At 33.9% G+C, this 15,653-nt stretch overlaps 1 protein-coding gene across 3 annotated transcripts in view; it reads right to left on the bottom strand.

Annotated features, from left to right (window-relative positions):
* The window catches only part of LOC127948652 (sorbin and SH3 domain-containing protein 2), a 92,320-nt gene that overhangs the window by 39,529 nt on the left and 37,138 nt on the right, over positions 1 to 15,653 (bottom strand). For all 3 annotated transcript variants that reach the window (XM_052545238.1, XM_052545240.1, XM_052545239.1), the window contains exon 2: positions 1,319 to 1,374. In XM_052545238.1, the coding sequence (XP_052401198.1) occupies positions 1,319 to 1,328 (10 nt within the window). In that variant the 5' untranslated portion in view covers positions 1,329 to 1,374. The remainder of the gene's footprint in view (positions 1 to 1,318; positions 1,375 to 15,653) is intronic.

Here is a 15,653-nt window from a genome sequence, read left to right on the forward strand (position 1 = left end):
TTGTCATATCTCTGGAAGGTCTTGACAGCATGTCACTTTTTTCATCAGACTCACATAACCAGCAGAATATGACCGAGAAAATGCCTGGATCCTTGTAACAATCAGCACAGAAAAATTGCAGCTAGTCTTTTTATTTTTACGTTAAAATATCATTGAGTGTGTGTTTGTGTTTTGAAAAGGTAAATGGTTTTATTGATTTAATTTAAACCTGAACACTCTACAACACATTGGATTCAATATAGCTAGCTGACTGCAGACTGAGCATTATTTTTTTAATTCAGAAGGCAAATTTTTAATTTGAATAGATTACATTCAATCAGAAAACTTTGAGAAAATTGAGAAAGCTATGTTTTCAATAGTATATTATTATTGCATCAAAAGCTCTTATTTAATTTAGGGCTATCAATCGATTACAAAGTGTAAACAAATTAACTTTATTCTTAAAATGCTCTGAAAAAAAAAACCATATGACTACATTTAAATATGGGATAAGACCCAATTAATATAACGACCTGAAATTAACTTGGTAAATTGACAGGCTTAATTTAAAGATGTTAAACATTTACAGTATGTACTCTATGTATAATAGAAAGTAAAACATATTAAACAGGAAATTTTTATTTGGCCTTTCAAATTATTCCTTTTAAATTTGATCATATACTGTATACTGACAACATGGAAGATCCTTAATCTAATACTTCTGTTCTCATCTCATCAGACCATAAAAAGATTCATAAAAAAAATTTAGAAAAAAAAGAAAAAATAAACCAATGTAGCATGACATATATGGAACACAACAGATGTAGTGAACACATGTAAAACAAACTAACAACGCAAATAGAACACCAGGGAGAAAATGCATTTAAATAACTAAGGCAGATGAAACAACGTTAAGCAAAATGAGATAACACCTTCTAGAAAGTCTATTTTAAAGATCTGTGTCTTAGATAGCCCTGCTCCATTACTGATACCTGCAGCAGTGTACAGGTTGGGTGAGCTCTGGACCCTCTTCACAGGCCAGAGAGTGAGCGACAGGGATGCTCTTTTATGAGCATAACCTCCGTTATCTGGAGTATGTTTGTTTGCACATGCACACGCAGAAGCACACATGCAAAACAAACACAAAGCAAAGCACATGCATTGTTAATGCAACATTATTGCACCAAAGATAATGCAAAAACTTAATGAAACGATGAATGATTACCTACCATTCAAATGTTTTATTTTTTTTATTTAACCAAGGATGCATTAACTTGTTAAATTGTAAACCATAAAGACATTTATAATGTAAAAAAATTTACACAAATATTGGACTTACCTGTATTCATGATGAAGATCTCCGCTGATCTGTGTTCTGAAGAAGGACACTTTCACCTGTAAAACACATCAAGCTATTCTTAATAATCTCAAAATCAATTCATTTTCATCTACATACAGTAAATAGATGTTTGAATTAGATCTTATATATAAGCAAGCTAATTTATTAGCCGGCACTGTCTTGTTGTGCTAAAGTCCCTAAACTGTTTAGCGACCGTGTATTTTTATCTAGCAGTTCTTTGACTTGTACAGGTTATATTTACTCAGATTGATATCAGATATAGAGGATAGGCCTGTTCTGTTTTAAACATGTTTGTTGTGTATCAAATGAAGACATAGTCCTTAATATGGATCCATGACAGTCAACAGCTAGAAAGTGTGGCGTCTGTGTGTGTCTAGTATGTAGTAATACTCTGACTGACACCAGACAGTCTGGACACCAGGAATACACTCGATGTGCCTGCGATGTGTTAATTTTACAGTGCATTACACACATATTTCACTCTCTCTCTCGACACTATCAACATTTGCAAACATGAAGCATGAGGTGTGGAATGTGTGTGGTGGAATCTCACCATAGCATTTGTATCTGTCTCATATGAATACTAAAATATAGCTGCAAGCAGCGATGGCGGGCTCAAGCCACCAGTGCCATCGCCACCCCGGTGGCATCAGGTAAACTGTGCCCAGCGGGCACATGCATTCACAATATCCCTCTGGCAGTGAGGTTTTAAAGGATATGGCAGTTAAAGGGTTAATCCGAATCATCTAGACTTTAAAATCACATTCACAGAACAATATATATATATATATATATATATATATATATATATATATATATATATATAACTTTAGTAACACTTTACAATAAGATTCCATTCATAAACATTATGTTAACATGAACAATATTTATATAGCATTCATTCATGTCAGTTAATATTCCAAACTTAAACATTAAAACATTGTTTTATTGTGATTTTTTTTCCAAGCACATTTTACCAATTCCAAACCATATCAATCTTAATAACTACCATTATTTTTTATTTAATCATTTATGAGTGCCATACAATAGTCCAGGAAAGCTGGAAGAGAAAAACAGGTCAAGAAGAACTGACAAAAAGAATTGCAAAATAATTAGGAATTAATGTGAAGATTAATTTTTAGTCAATTCTGCAAGACAGACTTTCAGGAAAGGAGGTGGAATAAAACTGAGCTCCTAAATCTTAATCCCAGATTCTGGAAGATATACTCCTCAAACCATCGAACAAGAGGAGGTGGTGCTGGTCCTTCACGAGTCACTCTAATCTGTTCATAAAGCCTATATATAAAGCCTTAATATATAGTATTTCACAATACTTCATGGTATTCTAATTAAATCATTTTTTGGAATCTTAAGTCTCTCAGAGCCTGACACCGAGTAATTCTGGAGACTCCAGGAAAGTGGCAGTTCTGTAAAATGTTGGCGCTGGAGACTAAATGCTCTCTGATAGTTTCACACCTAATTCACTTAACACACACACACACACACACACACACACACACACATTACCCACAGTGACAGTGGGACTGAGTGACATCAGATGTATGATAGTTTTTTAATTTTCTATCATCCATATAGTGTTGTATAGTCATGAAACTATTGTCATGAGACCAGTCATTCTGAGGAAATATGCCTCAGAATGAATTGTCTTCTATGTGTACATATTTTTTTTTTTTTGAAGTGTTTAGAAGCTGCACTTTAAAAAAATAAAAAGACATTTACTGGTTCCTTTTTTACTATTATTTCAAAAAATCACCACGACAAAACCATTCAAGCTATCCAAAATTCATTCACACCTGTTCTGTAAGATTAATTCTTTAAACAGTGGTAAAAGAGGATGTGGTGCTGAACCTTCAAGAGTCACTCAAAACGTATCTGTCCATAAAGCCTATAAAGAATTATTCTTAATATACAGTTCACAATACTTCAGCTTGTTATTCTAATTAAGTGAGGGTCATTTTATCAGTAAAATTCCTAAAATACATATTATTTTATTTGAAAGATTTCTATAAATTATTTAAATCATACTAGTTTCTACAATAATTATTTAAAAGTAATCCTATAGCTCCCTCTGGTGGCCATTATAGGTACTAAGAATTGCAAGCTTGATTTATAAGTTATGATAGTTTTAATTTTATGCTGGCTCTTGAAAAAAATAAAGCTATGAAACTTACTGTGCTTCCTTCAAATGAGGACTTCTACTTATATAAAAAATTATGAAGAGTTAGAATGAAAATTTGTAAAGATATAGTAAAATAACTATTGTATTTTTTTATGTTACTTTAATAAATCTCTATGGCAACACCATTTAAGCTATCCTAAACCCATTCGCAATTTAACATCTCAGTATATTGGCATCATGTTGAAAAAGGAGTATGGAGTAGTATGAGGAGGAGTATGAATTCATTTACAGGCTGATTTTATCATAAATCCACAATAAAATTTCTGAGTTCTGTATCAATCTGTGTTGTTGTTTGTTTATTTTTATCTTTTATTTTTCATAGGAAGATAACTTACTCTCCTTTTTAATAAATGTGCTTATAAACCAATGACAAGCTATTTATAGCTGTATTTATAAACTGCTTACTACTGACTATTAATATTGGGACAAGGCTTTATAAAGCATGAACTGACTATTTACTAATGAGTGCAGTTATTATAAAGTGTTATCAATGCATTTGCTAATGTTAACAAATTAGACATTATTTTACAGTGTTATCAAATCCTTAAATGACTCATAAGCATTTGTGAAAGTTCTGCTTGCATTACAGCTTAGTATTGATCTGTGAGCTGAACAGATTTACTGTTACATCCATGAGATTATGTAAATTCAAATAAATATAATGTCACAGGATGTCATAGGTCAGTATCAAATGAGTTTGAAATTATTATTTGCAGCACAAATAAGGTTTTTTTAGGATTTTTAAAAATCCCTAAAACTGTCAGAGAAAGGTTAAGGCCTAAGCTATTTCTATGTGAGTGGCTAATTTTATTTTTGTTTTTTATAATTGTAATACACAAACTATGAAATTATACAAAATGTATAAAAAGATAAATAAATAAATACGCACACATTAAAAAAGCAGCCAAGTCGAATGAGTTTCCTTTTTTATATAGATTAAAATTGAAGACAGAAGCAAGTGGTAAATGTGGTCACTTTAATATTCAAATCCAGTAGATCCAGTTTATGTTCACGTGGCTGTTTTCGTTTATAGTCGCCAAGCTATTATGTGTTTTGAAATAATCTTGTCCGTTATGTGTTCGTTCGTACGACGAAAGGCAGAATCCTGCAGCTCCAGAGATACATGTTAGTCAATTCTGCAAGACAGACTTTCAGGAAAGGAGGTGGAATAAAAATGAGCTCCTAAATCTTAATCCCGGATTCTGGAAGATATATTCCTCAAACCATCGGACAAGAGGAGGTGGTGCTGTTCCTTCACGAGTCAGTCTAATCTGTTCATTAAGCCTATATATAAAGTCTTAATATATAGTATTTCACAATACTTCATGGTATTCTAATTAAATATTTTTTTGGAATCTTAGATCTCTCAGAACCTGACGCCGAGTAATTCTGAGACTCCAGGAAAGTGTCAGTTCTGTAAAATGTTGGCGCTGGAGACTAAATGCTCACTGATAGTTTCACACCTAATTCACTTAAAACACACACACACAGTGACAGAGGGACAGAGTGACATCAGATGTATGTTTTTTAATTTTCTGTCATCCATATAATGTTGTATAGTCATGAAACTATGCATATTTCCTCAGAATGACTTGTCTTCTATGTGTACATTTTTTTGAAGTGTTTAGAAGCTGCACTTTTTTTTACTGGTTCCTTTTTTACTATTATTTCAAAAAATCACCACGACAAAACCATTCAAGCTATCCAAAATTCATTCACACCTGTTCTGTAAGATTAATTCTTTAAACAGTGGTAAAAGAGGATGTGGTGCTGAACCTTCAAGAGTCACTTAAAACGAATCTGTCCATAAAGCCTATTAAGAATTATTCTTAATATACAGTTCACAATACTTCAGCTTGTTATTCTAATTAAGTGAGGGTCATTTTATCAGTAAAATTCCTAAAATACATATTATTTTATTTGAAAGATTTCTATAAATTATTTAAATCATACTCGTTTCTCCAATAATTATTTAAAAGTAATCCTATAGCTCCCTCTGGTGGCCATTATAGGTACTATACATTCACAATTTAACATCTCAGTATATTGGCATCATGTTGAAAAAGGAGTATGGAGTAGTATGAGGAGGAGTATGAATTCATTTACAGGCTGATTTTATCATAAATCCACAATAAAATTGCTGAGTTCTGTATCAATCTGTGTTGTTGTTTGTTTATTTTTATCTTTTATTTTTCATAGGAAGATAACTGACCCTTTACTCTCCTTTTTAATAAATGTGCTTATAAACCAAGGACAAGCTATTTATAGCTGTATTTATAAACTGCTTACTATTGACTATTAATATTGGGACAAGGCTTTATAAAGCATGAACTGACTATTTACTAATGAGTGCAGTTATTATAAAGTGTTATCAATGCATTTGCTAATGTTAACAAATTAGACATTATTTTACAGTGTTATCAAATCCTTAAATGACTCATAAGCATTTGTGAAAGTTCTGCTTGCATTACAGCTTAGTATTGATCTGTGAGCTGAACAGATTTACTGTAACATCCATGAGATTATGTAAATTCAAATAAATATAATGTCACAGGATGTCATAGGTCAGTATCAAATGAGTTTGAAATTATTATTTGCAGCACAAATAAGTTTTTTTTAGGATTTTTAAAAATACCTAAAACTGTCAGAAAAAGGTTAAGGCCTAAGCTATTTCTATGTGAGTGGCTAATTTTATTTTTGTTTTTATAATTGTAATACACAAACTATGAAATTATACAAAATGTATAAAAAGATAAATAAATAAATACGCACACATTAAAAAAGCAGCCAAGTCGAATGAGTTTCCTTTTTTATATAGATTAAAATTGAAGACTGAAACAAGTGGTAAATGTGGTCACTTTAATATTCAAATCCAGTAGATCCAGTTTATGTTCACGTGGCTGTTTTCGTTTATATTCGCCAAGCTATTATGTATTTTGAAATAATCTTGTCCGTGATGTGTTCGTTCGTACGACGAAAGACAGAAACCTGCAGCTCAAGAGATATATGTTATTCTGCCAGTCGCGCTTTCAAATAGTCTTGCACACTTAAACAGGTCACAAACACCTGCATTTACCTCTTGATGTGTTACAATGGGTTTATTGTGTGCATTTGTGGTAATATTTTATTTAAAAAAGCTCTTAAACGAGAATAAATTCGTTTGTTTTGAGCTCGACACTGTACGCGCTGATCGGAGGCGTGATTTCAGATAGGCAGCCACAAATATTTCATTTTCACACAAACAGTTCAAAAACATCTTAATTTAGCTCTTGGTGTGTTCTAATTGGTTGATTGTGTGATATCGCTGTAATAATTTATTTTTAAAAGCTTTAAAACAGGAATAAATTCGTTTTTTCTGAGCTCTTTACTCCAGACGCTCGTGGTCACAGCGGTGATTCATCTCTCCTATTTCTCACGTATCTCTGGCCAGAAATAATTTATCCATGAGCCCTGAACCGGTAATAATCAGATATGTTGGTTTAGCTTGTCAGTGTGAATTAAATCTAAGTATTTGTTTGTATTTTTAACCGATTTAAAAGTGAAAGTAAAAGTTCGGGAATTGAACCTGTAGGGGCGCAATTTCTCTCAGACAATGGAAGTCTAAGCACACATACTCAAACAGAGGGACAAAGTGAGATGAGATGTCTGAGAGTTTTTTAATTTTCTGTTATCCATACAGTGTTGTAAAGTCGTTAAACTATGCATATTTCCTCAGAATGACTTTTTCATCTGTATGAAAAAATTCTTTGACGTGTTTGGAAGCTGCAATTTAAAAATACAATAATGATTCCCTTTGTAAGGTCATTTAAAAAAATCACCACGGCAAAACCATTCAAGCTATCCAAAATCCATTCACAATTTAAGTTCCTATCAGAAATACTGATGTGTGTTCAGAGTTTTGTGAAATTCTAAGTATGTTATTTGCCTCAAAATCACCTGAGAAGTATTCCAGTTTGACATGTTGCCACGCCAACAATTTTTTAGATATCAATATCCCCCTTGCAGATTTATATCGGCTCTGTTTTAACATTATTCTGATGAAGTTTGAAGCAAATCGAGTAATAATAAGATGCTGAATTCAAATCATTTTGAAAATGACACACTTCCTTCTGCCAGTTGGTGGCGCTATAACTTTGACTCCTAATAGTCACATATATGCGATCGACATCATACAACGAATAATCTGATGAAGTTTGATTAAAATCAGGAAATGTATGTGGACGGTATTAGACACTTCCTGTTTCTCATTTCTCGCCATAATTTCAACGCCTCGCCACGAGCAAACCGTTCGAGATATCAAAAATCCCCTGGCAATTTTTCATCCCCAGTGTCTTGAGATCATGTTGACCAAGTTTGGCGGCAATCGAGAAAAAAACCTATGACAAGTATTTCAAATTCCAGAGCATGCGCTTTTTACATAACTCTAAATAGCTGACTTCCTGTTGGGTGGAGCCTATGACATGCAATACGAAAGTTGTTCGGCACGATGAGATCTATATGTGTACTGAGTTTCATATGAATATGTGCAAGTATGTGTGAGCTATACATCAACATTTCTGACTGTGTTCCAGGGGGCGCCGTAGAGCCCCTGTGCCACGCCCGGGTCCCAGCCTCTGCAGGCTCCTAAAGGCCACAGATTCCAAAGTGTGCGCAAATTTTCAAGAGTTTTTGAGTATGTTAAGGACCCCAAAAGCCCCCACAACTTTGACGAAAAATTTGAATACTAAACCCTAAATAGCCAACTTCCTGTTGGGCGGAGCCTATGATATGCAATACAAAAGTTGTTTGGATTGATGAGATTTATATGTGTACCGAGTTTCATTCGTCTACGAGCAAGAATGTATGATATATGGCCCTCCATATTCCAGGGGGCGCTGTAGAGCCCCTGTGCCACGCCCGTGTATCAGTCTCTGCCCGGCCCTAATGGCCGCAGGTTCCAATCTGTGTGCCAATTTTCAAGACTTTTTAAGCACGTTAAGGGCCCCAAAAGCCCCCGAGACGTTGGAAAAAAATAATAATAATAATAATAATAATAAATATAGCTGCAAGCAGCGATGGCGGGCTCAAGCCACCAATGCCATCGCCACCCCGGTGGCATCAGGTAAACTGTGCCCAGCGGGCACATGCATTCACAATATCCCTCTGGCAGTGAGGTTTTAAAGGATAAGGCAGTTAAAGGGTTAATCAGAATCATCAAGACTTTAAAATCACATTCACAGAACAATATATATAACTTTAGTGACACTTTACAATAATATTTCATTTCTAAACATTATGTTAACATGAACAATATTTATATAGCATTCATTCATGTCAGTTAATATTCCAAACTTAAACATTAAAATATTGTTTTATTGTGATTTTTTTTCCAAGCACATTTTACCAATTCCAAACCATATCAATCTTAATAACTACCATTATTTTTTATTTAATCATTTATGAGTGCTATACAATAGTCCAGGAAAGCTGGAAGAGAAAAACTCCTTATATTCATGTGTGCAGAATTATTGGGCATGTTTTCTTTTACAGATGAAATGCGCTAAAAAAGAGTTTTAACTCAAACTGTAAAGCCCATGAGAAATATCAAACACAAATGCAATACAGAAATTGATAAGTTAAGACTTGGCCATTGTACAAAAAATGCTGACTGGGTCATGAGGTCAGAAAAGAAGAAGAAAAAAACAGGTCAAGAAGAACTGACAAAAAGAATTGCAAAATAATTAGGAATTAATGTGAAGATTAATTTTTAGTCAATTCTGCAAGACAGACTTTCAGGAAAGGAGGTGGAATAAAAAAGAGCTCCTAAATCTTAATCCCGGATTCTGGAAGATATATTCATCAAACCATTGGACAAGAGGAGGTGGTGCTGGTCCTTCACGAGTCACTCTAATCTGTTCATAAAGCCTATATATAAAGTCTTAATATATAGTATTTCACAATACTTCATGGTATTCTAATTAAATATTTTTTTTGAATCTTAGATCTCTCAGAACCTGACACAGAGTAATTCTGGAGACTCCAGGAAAGTGGCAGTTCTGTAAAATGTTGGCGCTGGAGACTAAATGCTCCCTGATAGTTTCACACCTAATTCACTTACACACACACACACACACACATACACACACACACACACACACACACACACACACACACACACACACATTACCCACAGTGACAGAGGGACAGAGTTACATCAGATGTTTGATAGTTTTTTAATTTTCTATCATCCATATAGTGTTGTATAGTCATGAAACTATGCATATTTCCTCAGAATGACTTGTCTTCTATGTGTACATTTTTTTGAAGTGTTTAGAAGCTGCACTTTAAAAAAATAAAAGACATTTACTTGTTACTTTTTTACTGTTATTTCAATAAATCACCACGACAAAACCATTCAAGCTATCCAAAATTCATTCGCACCTGTTCTGTAAGATAAATTCTTTAAACAGTGGTAAAAGAGGATGTGGGGCTGAACCTTCAAGAGTCACTCAAAACTTATCTGTCCATAAAGCCTATAAAGAATTATTTCTTAATATACAGTTCACAATACTTCAGCTTGTTATTCTAATTAAGTGAGGGTTATTTTATCAGTAAAATACATAAAATACATATTATTTTTCTTTGAAAGATTTCTATAAATGATTTAAATCATACTCGTTTCTACAATAATTATTTAAAAGTAATCCTATAGCTCCATCTGGTGGCCATTATTGGTACTAAGAATTGCAAGCTTGATTTATAAATTATGATAGTTTTAATTTTATGCTGGCTCTTGAAAATGATAAAGCTATGAAACTTACTGTGCTTCCTTCAAATGATGACTTCTACGTATATAAAAAATTATGAATAGTTGGAATTAAACATTTTAAAGATATAGTAAAATAACTATTGTATTTTTTTATGTTACTTTAATAAATCGCTATGGCCACACCATTTAAGGTATCCTAAACCCATTCGCAATTTAACATCTTCAGTATATGGCTTCATGTTAAAACAGTTTGGTGTGAACTACTTGTGTCTTCTTGGAGGAGAATTAATTCATTTACAGGCTGAGTTTATCATAAATCCACAATAACATTTCTGAGTTCTGTATCAATCTGTGTTGTTGTTTGTTTATTTTTATCTTTTATTTTTCATAGGAAGATAACTGACCCTATACTCTCCTTTTTAATAAATGTGCTTATAAACCAAGAACAAGCTATTTATAGCTGTATTTATAAACTGCTTACTACTGACTATTAATATTGGGACAAGGCTTTATGAAGCATGAACTGACTATTTACTAATGAGTGCAGTTATTATAAAGTGTTATCAATGCATTTGCTAATGTTAACAAATTAGACATTATTTTACAGTGTTATCAAATCCCTTAAATGATTTGTAAATGTTTTGTAATGATTTTATTGACCTACAAGCATTTGTGAAAGTTCTGCTTTCATTACAGCTTAGTCTTGATCTGTGAGCTGAACAGATTTACTGTTACATCCATGAGATTATGTAAATTCAAATAAATATCATGTCACAGGATGTCAGAGGTCAGTATCAAATTAATTTGAAATTATTATTTGCAGCACAAATAAGGTTTTTTAGGATTTTTAAAAATCCCTAAAACTGTCAAAAAAGGATAAGGCCTAAGATTTATATGTGAGTGGCTAAATTTATTTGTTTTTATAACTATAATGCATAAACTATAAAATTATACAAAATGTATAAAAAAGTACAACAGTTATTTTTTTCCAATGTTTTTTATTTATTTAAACTTTTTTTTTTTTTTTTGGATTTACATTTAAAAAAATTTGCCTACTGCATTCATTCTAAACAGCTTGAATAAAACCTGTTAATATTTATTATAGACTAGGGCTGTAGTACTCGAGTCCGGTCTTGGACTCGAGTCCGGACTCGAGACATTTTTCTGTTGTCTCGGACTTGTCTCGGACTCGATGAATTTGCACTCGGACTTGTCTCGGACTTGGCCATTGGACTCGCCAAGTCTTCTAGTTGGTCTCGACCGAGTCCAGCAAAAAAATAAAATAAAAAATTTCTCCTTCAAAACAAAACCACATTTGCATGATGTCGCGACTGAAAACGTCTGGAAAACGCTAGGCGCGCTGCTCTCCTTATTTCCAAAGCACTGTAGCCTGCGCTTGCGCTCCAGTGGCGTCTGCTGTTGCTGGGCAACCATGACCCGCTCTTCATGATGACGCAGAAGTTTCAGCAAAGAATAAATGGAATTCCAGCACTTAAAATCACTTGCAGTAGCTCTGCTAATAGATTCATTTAAAAAATGTCTATCCTTGTACAACTATGATCATCCGTTTCTTCATCTTGCCTTAGCTTTCAGTATTGTTCCGGGAAAGGATGTGCATGACCAGCGGTGCACTTACTGCGACCTGAAAAGTTTAGATGTTTCTAATTTAATTTTCTACCTGTTAGATTGTGTTTTATTTACGTCTACACCTAGATAGCCTCTTTTTTTAATCAATAAACGCGTATTAATGTATAGCCTTATGCAACAATTACATATGTAAATTTTATATATGACATTACATATTTACATTTTCATGTAACAGCCAGTATTTGTATCTGTAAAAATCACAAAATTTTTCCTATCTGCATTCGGATACAACATCGTACAGTTAGGCCTACTTGATAAGACTGTTATGACTTTTTATATATTTTTTCGTAGTTATCACTGAACAAGTATGTCGTGTTAAACTGAAATAATTATTAATTTCTAAAATAATATTTATCATGCAAGCAGAGAGATGTCATGACAAACGTTTAGTGATCATTTGAACACGACTGAATCCATTCAATGCACACATTTTCATTACGCAGAAAACTTTGAGCGAGTCTTAATGTTAATGAACTTCACTAAACAGATGTGTTTGTTCCACGCAAACCAGCAAAAGGTAAATACATGTAGGACAAGTAGACAATGTATCCGTATCGAAGCTGATCATTAGCCTACTCTTGAGAGAGAACTGATTTGGTTTTTGAGAGACTGAGACGCGCAGCGCGTCTTTTTGATTGCTGAGCGCGCTGTGCTTATTCCATTCATTCGTATCATGGTAGCCTAAGCTTTCAATATTTGCCTTTTAAATATATACAAATAATATAACGTGTAGCTATGATGTATTATTATATGTAAAATTACACTTGCAACGCTCTGATTTCTGAGAGATGCACAGAGAGGCGACAACAATGCGGTGTTTGATTTGCGCGCTTTTCACTCATAAAGTTTACATTCATTCACTTCTGGCGCTGATGCCCTGGCTCACCTGTTATCTAGCAAACACCAGACTCTGTCAGCTTCAGCCGAGTACTCAGGCAGAATTATTCCTTGAGCGTTATTCGTTTTTTAATCCATTATCCGTGCCATTCCGAATAAAGCATTCGGCTTCAGGCACAACCCTAATTATTACATTACATATTTTATTTTGACATGCAACATAAGGTCATATAGTAACAGCTCCACGCAATATTGTAATTCTAAAATTCACGTCGTACTTGCAAACACTATGTATGCATTATGGTTAATGCATGCTGGAGTAGTCGATTGTTTCCGACAGAGCTCGACGTGCGCATGTCCAGTAGAGCCAAACGTATCCATTCTAGCCTTGCTGCGCGCATTTGTCATATCCAGAGCTTTGCGTGTGTCTGTGCACTGTGCCAATTAGGCATGGTCATATACATTTTTGACCACAGATATAATGTCAACAAAAAATAAAGTACATAAAAATTATTTGACCTTACAGTTCCAAACTTTGTTTGTTTATCCAAGTTTAGCTCCCAGGGTCGGACTGGGGGTAAAACCACTCATTAGCAAGGCCCCAAAGGAAGAGAGGGCCCTTGAAAAGTATGAATCTGAAATATATATTTTTTACCTGGATATTTTCATGGGTGGGGGCCATGGGGGCCCATCAGGACTGCCTATGCATAGGGCCCAGGATCTTGTTTAACGCCCCTGTTAGCTTTAACCCTAATTATACACACTCAAGCTCTTACTAGACACACTAATCGTCCAGTTGTTTTAAGGCCTTCAGGACATTGGCCCTCCAGGATGTAGTTTGGAGACCCCTGTCCTACAGAGTTGTTACTTTGCACATGCTTTTTGATCATTACAAATAATAATGTAAAATGATTTTCTTAGAATAGGAGATATGCTTTCTCTCGCATCACAAACATTATCAGTACTTAAGTATGTGGTCTTGAAGAGGACCCTTTTTTCTTTCATTTGGACTCGGTCTTGGACTTGGACTCGAAACTTTTGGACTTGGACTTGACTTGGACTCGAACCTCTTTGGACTCGGTCTTGACTCGGTCTCGACTAGTCCTGGACTTGGACTTGACTTGGACTCGACAAAGCCGGACTTGACTACAGCTCTATTATAGACCACTGTGTATAATCTAACAAACAAGTTTATTATGAAAATAAAAGCGTGTACACCAGATAAATTGGACGATAAAGAAATTGCTAACAATAGTATAATAGAGCATGTTTTAGGTTTTTAGGCGTTCAGATGCAGAAATGGACAAATCAAATGTAAAATAAAATGTAATTGATTTAATTAAATATAGATTAAGTCTTGTTAGAGCAAAATAATAAATAAATACGTACACATATTAAAAAAGCAGCCAAGATGAATGAGTTTAATTTTTTATATAGATTAAAATTGAAGACAGAAGCAGCTGGTATATGCGGTCACTTAATATTCAAATCCAGTAGATCCACTTCAGATTTATTTCTTAACAGTTTATGTCCACGTGGCTGTTTTCGTTTATATTCGCCAAGCTATTATGTATTTTGAAATAATCTTGTCCTTGATGTGTTCGTTCGTACGACGAAAGACAGAATCCTGCAGCTCGAGAGATATTCTGCCAGTCGCGTTTTCAAGTAGTCTTGCGCACATAAACGGGTCACAAACACCTGCATTTAGCTCTTGTGTTATAATGGGTGTATTGTGTGCATTTATGGCAATATTTTATTTGAAAAAGCTCTTAAACAAGAATAAATTCGTTTGTTTTGAACTTGTGACACTGTAAGCGCTGATCGGAGGCGGTGATTTCAGATAGGCAGCCGCGAATATTTCATTTTCACACAAACAGTTCAAAAACATCTGAATTTAGCTCTTGGTGTGTTCTAATTGGTGAATTGTGTGATATCGCTTTAATATTTTATTTGTTAAAGCTATAAAACAAAAATAAACTCGTTTTTCTGAGCTCGTCATTCCACACGCTGGTGCTCAGAGCAGTGATTCATCTCTCGTGTTTCTCACGTATCACTGACCACACATCAATTATTAATGAGCCCTGACCCGGTAATAATCATATATGTTGGTTTAGCTTGTCAGTGTGAATTAAATCCAAGTATTATTTTGTATTTTAACCGATTTAAAAATGAAACTAAAAGAGAGTCTCCTCCCTTTCAGTCGAATTTCCCTTTAAGGAATTGAACCTGTAGGGGCGCATTTTCTCTCAGACAATGTAAGTCTCAGCACATAATACTCAAACAGATGGACAGAGTGAGATGAGATGTCTGACAGTTTTTTAATTTTCTGTTATCCATACAGTGTTGTAAAGTCGTGAAACTATCCATATTTACTCAGAATGACTTTTTTTTTGTATGAAAAAAGGTTTTGAAGTGTTTGGAATTTAAAAATGCAGGACAATTAATACTGTATACTGTAATAAATTTTTACTGTCATTTAAAAAAATCACCACGACAAAACCGTTCAAGCTATCCAAAATCCTTTGGCAATTTAAGTTGTTTAAAATGTTTTGGCATCATGTAGACAAAGTTTGGTGTGTATAGTGTTACTCTCCTCTGAGCAGTATGCATTAATTCACAGCTAAATGTTAAAAAAAAATCCACATTCAAATCAAAATAGCTGACTTCCTGTTGATCGTAGCTGATGACTGTGAATTAGAAAGTTGTCCGTCTTGATAAGAACAATTTTTGTACCGAGTTTGGTGTCTGTAGCTAAAACTAAATAAAATGCATTATTATTATTACTATTATTAGCTGTACACTTGATAAAAAATGTTCAATATAAACTTATGCAATTGTGTGTGTGTGTGTATATATATATATATATATATATATATATATAT

This window comes from Carassius gibelio, chromosome B1 (assembly GCF_023724105.1).
Source record: "Carassius gibelio isolate Cgi1373 ecotype wild population from Czech Republic chromosome B1, carGib1.2-hapl.c, whole genome shotgun sequence".
NCBI classification, from domain to species: domain Eukaryota; kingdom Metazoa; phylum Chordata; class Actinopteri; order Cypriniformes; family Cyprinidae; genus Carassius; species Carassius gibelio.